At 49.9% G+C, this 7352-nt stretch overlaps 1 protein-coding gene across 1 annotated transcript; it reads left to right on the top strand.

The window, feature by feature from the left end:
- Positions 1-52: 52 nt before the first annotated feature.
- CPNE1 (copine I) lies at positions 53-7328 on the top strand (the record flags this gene model as incomplete). Its single annotated transcript, XM_010135997.1, has 9 exons — positions 53-151; positions 1318-1404; positions 1507-1566; positions 1998-2131; positions 2774-2828; positions 2906-2957; positions 4320-4453; positions 6187-6423; positions 7202-7328. Coding segments are annotated over 9 exons (975 nt in total), but the record flags the coding sequence as incomplete, so codon positions are not given.
- Positions 7329-7352: the final 24 nt, after the last annotated feature.

The following is a 7352-nucleotide window of genomic DNA, read 5'->3' as shown; positions in this document are numbered from 1 at the left end:
GTTCTCCCCGGTGCCGTTCGCCTGCCCATTGCTGCTCGCTCTCCCCTTCCAGGTGCAGTGTTCCGATCACGACAGAGACGGCTCGCACGACTTGATAGGCTCTTTTGAAGCTAACCTGGCCCAGCTGCAGGCAGCCGCTGGCAGCTCTCTGGTGAGCTTTCTCCGTCCCTGCTGAGTCCTTAGTTCAGCCTTTCACAAACCCTTTTTAATATTGACCTCAGAGGTAAATTTTTAGTTGTTTGCTCCAAAAGTGAACTTTTCTGTCTCTGTCTTTGTATTACTAATCCAGCATGTGGGAAGAATAAAACCTGGTGTGGGAATCACCTTGCTCTGTTTTCCTTGGGTACCGTTACCATTCCTACTCCTAAAGGCATCCTGGAGCACGCTGTTTGCTGGCCACTAGCCACTATTCCCGGCTTGCTTTGGCCTCTGCTGAGTCGAGCAAAAATAAAGGGCTTGCTCGTCTTTCACAGGCGAGTCTAGAGGAGGTCTTCTCTCAGATAACGTTTGTGCTTGAGCTGGTCGCCCTCACGAGCGCTCTGGTCACCCTTCTTGCTAACGGTGAGAAGCAGCACTTCCAAGGAGCCCTGTTCTTACCTGACCTTGGGCACCCAGCATAGGAGAAGTAGAATCATTGCTGGTGGTGCCAGTTTCTCTCTTGTCTGCAGTGAAAACCTGAGTTCTCATGCTCGTGGAGATGTCTTGCTGGGATTCACGCAGGACATAGCCCAAGACTGCTTCCCGTTGCCAGCCAGCTTCATGTCTGTGGCTGTCGACCTAGAGCTGGTGGCGGATTTTTGCCTTTTTCCCCCACCCATGTGAAATCAGAACGCAGCGAGTGAACCAAAGCCGTGCACCACTGCTGTTGGGAACCTGCAAGACAGGCTTTCTTGGCCTCCCCCACCCCCAGATTTTGCCTCCTCACCTTCTCTTTGGGTGCACTCCCTCCCCTTAACCGAGAAGGATCCTGTTTGTTAAGAGAAATGCTCGTATTTGTCACTGACCTTTTTTCCCTCTGGTACAACAACACTGTTCCATGATTGCACACGGAATAATGGCTGTGTTGTTGAGGAGAGAGACCTGTCTGAGGTCTCTCCTCGTGTTTTGCCCAGTGCTGGTAGCAAAAGCCCGTTTAACTCGACAGAGAGCAGCCAAAGCAGTTGCAAACCTTCTTAAAATGAAGTTTCAGAATTCTGCCAGCTGTTTGGGTAGCTCTGAAATTGTGTGGTGTCTGACACCCTTCTGTTTCTCGGTAATTTGCCCTGCTGTAAATGCAGATATTTGGGAACTTGCTTCTTGTGTGCTTGCTTCCTGTAGGTGGAATTTGAATGCATTCATCCTGAGAAAAAGCAGAAGAAAAAGAGCTACAAGAACTCTGGCATCATAAGGATAAAATCCTGCAAGGTAGGAAGATTTTTGCTGTGGTTTGGCTTTTTTTATTTTCTGATCATGATGACGTCTGTTCTGTTGGGGAGGAGGTGTGATGCTGTCTGTCTGTTCCTCCAGGTTGAGACGGAGTATTCGTTTCTGGACTACGTCATGGGAGGCTGCCAGATTAACTTCACAGTGAGTTGTTTCCCCACTGTGCCTCTTGGTAGAGGACAGGGCAAGAGCGATGACGTTGTGATCAGCGCTTCTGTCCGCAGTGCGGGTGACCTGCAAATGCGGTGTGAACAGGCAGGGAGGAAGACCGCAAAAAACAAGTTATATCTTTACTTTTTGTGATGAAGTAGCAACTTTTATGGAATATGGGTTTCTTAAACTTCTCTTGAGAAATCAGTTCAGTCTCTCAGTGGAAAGAATCACTTCCACACGCATGTACCGCGGTGGGAAGAGCTACACAGGCGTTTTGCCTGTTCCTGTGCAGGGCTGCTTGTGTGCCTGGGAGAAAGGGAGCTTCGTGGGCCTGGTCTCACCCTCTGTTTCTGGGTATGGGTAGTTCTCATTTGCTTATGGTGATGCATCAGTGACTTCCTGTCGTCGTCCTGGCTGTTTAGGTGGGTGTAGACTTCACTGGCTCCAATGGAGATCCCAGGTCGCCAGATTCTCTTCACTACATCAGCCCAGACGGGGTAAATGAGTACCTGGTTGCCATCTGGAGCGTGGGAAGTGTAGTCCAGGATTATGACACGTATGTAATGACCTTAACTGATCTAGCCACAGTGTCAGAAACGTGTCACAGCAGGGGCTGGTGACCAAGGCTGATAGCTTGCTCCAGAGCTGTAGCGTTTGAATGACTGAGGTGCTGCCGGTCCTTGGGAGATCCCTTTAGGAGCTGCTGCGGCTTCCTCCTGCTTCTGTCAGTGCCAGGGAGGGCAGTGGCAGCGCTTTGTCACTGGGCATATTTGCTTGGTTTGTCCCTCCAGGTCTGCCTGTTTCATGTTCCTGGGTAACTCTGTAATGCTGCTTTAGCTTGTCACTAATCCCGTGGTGCTGATGGTGTGTTTCAAACATGAATGTCCCCTTCGATGTGATGGGAACGCGTGTGTCTGCCCTGTCCTTTAGCCAGGCTGGGGGGGCGTTGGCTTTTCTCTTGCTCTTCAAAATCTGAGAGTCCTGCGGGGTGCTGCATTGAAAGGAGTTCTGAAACTTGTCAGGCCCAACCCTGAAACCCTTGGGTAACTGCTGGCTGGCCACGGGGAGCTAGATGGTGTCGCATTCCTTGTGGCAGGAACTGAGCCTGGGTCTGCAGCTGCTTTCTGGCAATAGAACAGAACAGTGAGTTGTTGAGGAATGGCACTCTCTCATCTCTCATTGTCACCTTTCTCTCCAGGGACAAGCTGTTTCCTGCGTTTGGGTTTGGAGCTCAGGTTCCTCCTAGCTGGCAGGTAGGGCCTTCACAACGCTGGGCGGTTGCTCTGTCCATGTCTGCATTCCCTGACTGTTTCAGTGTTCCCTTTCCTAGGTATCCCATGAGTTTGCCTTGAACTTCAACCCCAGCAACCCTTACTGTCAAGGTGAGGACACCGCTTTGTTACTATTTCCCTGAGAGGAACAGAGGTGAAATGTGGCATTTCTTTCATAACTGGTGAAAAACAGATGCAGCACCAAGACAAGCAGCAAACGAGATTACCCTCACCTGGGTGCTGACAAGAGTGGGAGTGTGCTGATGCAGCCTCTGCATGGTCTGCACAAGCTCCAGTGAAGTGGTCTAGATTTAATTCGGTTGTGAGTCTGCAATGAAATTTTTGTTGCTGCATCTTGGTTTCTGCTGGTGTATCGGGCAGCAGTGGATGCAGATCAGCAACGTGCCTGTGCTAGTCAGGCCTCCAGCGCAACCACCTGCTGCGGCTGAGAGACACCGTGGTTACTCCGTCAGCGATGTGTATGTGTTTGAATCTTACCCTGTAAGGGGTTGCCTTAAAAGCTTATTTTCTTTATGGCCATCTCCTTCAGCGGAGGTTGTTTCAGCTGTTTGTAACGGCTGCTCCCTAAGGTGGATTATGACCTTTCAGGAGTAAGAACTCTCTCAGCGTGCAGTGAGGCAGAGTGCAGGCTGTGCATTCTTGAACAAGCATTTTTAACTCAGCTCAGTTTTTCTTTTTTGTCTAAGGTCAACAAACAGTGGAATCTGAGGTTCTGTGTTAAAATCCAAGCGTTTCCTTGGTCACTTCAGCCTCCTTGGGATCTGTGTCTTTGTTCTTTAAGGGTCCCTGTGCAGTAGTTTTGAGAGGTACCGTACTAAAACCTGCATGGTGGACAATGCCAGCAGCAGTGGCGAGTGAAGCTACATTAATACAAGCCAGGAACAGGCCAGTTTAGATGGATCCACAGAAGAATATACACCACTTAAAATCAGACTTTAAAAAAAATTTTATTTAACCTGAGAAAAGCTTCCTGCATAGGAAGAACCTGTTTCTGTTACAGAAGCGTCTGAATTCTGAATCAGGGACCATTGTCTAACTTTCACACAAGGAAAACAAAAAGTTACTGTCAGAGAGCTTCTCTCCTTGTCATCTAATTAGGCTATAAGCAATTTTGGATGACAGTAAATTGGTAGAAAGGACCAGGTAAACGCAGGCATCAGCGTGCCTCTGCTGGGTTGTTTTCCCCGCGACTTCCATGAGCTTTGTGATGTTAGAGGCACAAAGAGAGAGGGTTGTATAATAGGGGAAAACCTGCGAGTCCTGTCTCTGCAGATGCCTGCTGGTTTCAGCCCTGTGCTCTGTGTAGTTGCTGTTACGTGCTGCTTGTCTGCCCGGTGTTTGCAGCCGCGTGAGCCTACCTGTGCCTGTGCTGGGCTCTGCAGTAACACTTGTGAAGCAGTTACTGGAGAAGCCGTGAGGCTCGTGTGGCAGCTTGTCTTCCCTGTGCTGCAGGGGTCCAAGGAATAGTGGATGCCTACCGCCAGATCCTGCCTCAGATCCGACTCTATGGGCCAACCAATTTCTCCCCGATTATAAACCACGTCGCACGGTTTGCAGCGCACTCGGCGCAACAAGGAACCGCCTCAGTGAGTGCCCGTCCTTTCCTGTGGATCTGCGCTGGGCTGATGTTTGTGTTTTCCGTGCTCACGATGGGATAGAATGGAATGGTGAAGTGATGTTGTCTTCCTCTGTTAGGACCCCACGTTTGGTCCTCTCTTACCAGCCCCCGGCGAGGCTGTTGGTACTCTCCGTGCACTCTGGCAGGAACCTGCAATTGGCAGTCACTGACAATTTGACACTGATTGCTCAAGGGATTCTTCTCTCTCTTTGCAGTTTGCTGGCATTGTACCTGCCGTTGAAGTCTGCAGGGGGCTGTGCTGGCTTTTAGACCGGGTGGGCTCTGTCTGCAGTTGCCTCACTCTAACGTCTCTTGCCAAGCGCCATCCCCTCTAGGGAGTGCGTTCAGTATGGAGGGGCCCTGTGTATTCCATTCCGAACAGCTTTGCTCTGAAGAAGGCACACAAAGTCAGCCTCCAAGAAAATTATCGGAGGGCTCGACTCTCCATCCCACCGTGGTGGAGTCCAGATTAACAAAGGAGTCTGAGGACCCTTAAATCAGTGCCGATGGCCTTGCAGAGCATCCGTGCTACCCTGCGGCGCGTGGCACGGCTCGTTTGTGTGCTTGCACAGCCAAGGCTGCCGTTAAAATTCAACTCCGTTTCTTTAAACTTCATTCCCTCTGCTTAAGGACGAAGGACTCATATTTCCTGACAGATGTCACCAATTCCGTTTTGACAGACCACTCAGAAGGATTTTGCTGTACACTCTGAGCCTTACTTTATGGTCCAGCTGTGTCAGTATTTCTGGTTCTGCTTTTGTTTGTGTCTATGTCGAACACGTTTCTCACACTGTGAGGGGCTTGGTCTGGGGACATCCCTTTCTTACGTTTCTGAGGGTCTTTTCTAGGCTTCCCAGCACTTGGGGGAGTCTTTTCTTTCTCTTTATATGTTAAATACCTCTACTTTTTCTTACAGTTAATAAACTAGCTATTTAAATAAAGAATCTGTCAGTAATGGGGTATATCCACCGTTCCTTGGTACTTGGAAGGAGAAGATCAGTTTTATTTTCATTGTGTGTCTCTTTCTTTTGTTTCCATTTCCAGTCCGTAGATGGCTGCTGTAAAACAGTGGTTGCTCGTTTCAGAACCAGGTACTAGACCTTGGCCTCTGGAAAAGGAAGGAAATTTTAAACACTTTATCACGCTAATGTGTTGGTTTGAGGAGGTTCTTTTCTTTGTAGAAAAGCTCCTGTATTCTTCCTCTCTTGTTATCTCCAGAGTGACTTTGTGTCATGACATTTGTCACTGCTGTGTTTCGAGATTTCTAATAATTATAGTTTAAATCATTATTAACTGGAAGAGGCTTTTTGAGTCACACTCCAGTGTTATTAGATATTAAACTTCAGCCTTCTCGAGATGCAGGGAGCACAGCGGCAGCCATCAGTGAATCCTGCAGCTTCGCTGATTTAGTAGCACTTTGCCCATCTCTCGTGCTTTCTGCCAGCTGATGTACTTGTTCTTTATCAATTGAATTTAAGCCTCTACCTTTTTGCTAGTACAGAGGAAGTCTGAAGGGCACTGTGAAAGGTGTTATGCATATGAGAAAGCAGGAATAAACATACGTTTCTTTAATGTTCCAGTTTTGTCTTACCCACAGCACCATCTGATTGCTTCCTTAGAGTAAGGAATAGATCCGTTTGCCTTCAGCTGTGTGAGCTTTGGTGCTGAACTCCCTAACTGGGTGCCTTTAATGTTTTCCAGCAATATTTTGTCTTGCTGATCATCACAGACGGAGAGATCACTGATCTGGACCAAACGAGGCAAGCGATTGTTAATGCCTCTAAGCTGCCGATGTCCATCATTATTGTTGGAGTCGGTGAAGCCGATTTCAAAGCAATGGAGTTCCTTGACGGAGACAGCGGTGTCCTGAAGTCCCTGACAGGAGAGCCAGCTGCCCGAGACATCGTCCAGTTCGTGCCTTTCCGACAGTTCAGAAACGTAAGTGGTCTTTAACTTCGGGGGAGTCCTGCTGCAGGTGTGTGTGCGGTTACTACAGCTGGAAAGGGAGCACGGCTCTAGCCCAGGCAGCAAGCTGCGTGCTCGCAGTGGTGCCTGAGCTCCCTGTTCCCAGAGGGGGTCCAGGTGTGTGTTTCTCCGTTCCAGACGATGTGCCTCGTCACAGCTCTCCTGCAGCTCTTCTTGCAGAGCTCTTGCTGTGTCCTGGGTTTAGTGTGCTACCTCTTGGCTGTTGCAGAGGTAAAGGAGTAGAGGAGATGTTTTCTCTCCTGGGATGTAAACTTCTAGGCAAGGAACTGAGGCCGTATTGTCGGTCTCTGATGTTGAGTCCCGTGAGTGATTTAAGATGAAGTAAGTCTTCCCTGCTGTTGAAAGCAGTCCTGTCAGCCCCCGGCTCCTGCCTCCTTCCGCTCTTGGCACTAGCATTTGCACGCGTTGCGCAGTGAGTTAGGTTGGAGAGCGGAGTTGAATGAAAACCCAAAATCAGAGAAACTGGTAGTAGCAGGGGCAGTTTCCCACCCAGAGCAGGGCCATATAAAGGCCATGTGAGCCTGGGCTTGGGGTGGGAGCAGTGCAGGGCTGGGAACAAGTGGTTTTCATCAGCAGCGCTCCCTGAGACTGACTGGAAGTGCTCCTGAGACTGCAGCAGGGAACTGGTGAAACAGGGAGTGAGGCGGCGCTCTGAATTCTGTAAGAGAGTTGGTGGCTGGGCTCCTTCCTCTGCAGCGTGGCTGATTTGTTCTCGCTGGTCTCCCCGCAGGCTCCCCGGGAAGCGCTTTCCCAGACGGTTCTGGCTGAAGTGCCTAAGCAGCTGGTGTCGTACTACAAGTGGCAGGGATGGCCTCCTGTGAAGCCGCCGGGAACAGAGAAGGGGTAGGCTGCAGCCTGGCCTCCCGGGGCCCTGCGGGGGC

The sequence above is a fragment of the Buceros rhinoceros genome, unplaced genomic scaffold (assembly GCF_000710305.1).
Source record: "Buceros rhinoceros silvestris isolate BGI_N320 unplaced genomic scaffold, ASM71030v1 scaffold18825, whole genome shotgun sequence".
Taxonomy (NCBI): Eukaryota; Metazoa; Chordata; class Aves; order Bucerotiformes; family Bucerotidae; genus Buceros; species Buceros rhinoceros.
This window is presented reverse-complemented; position numbering and strand designations above follow the sequence as displayed.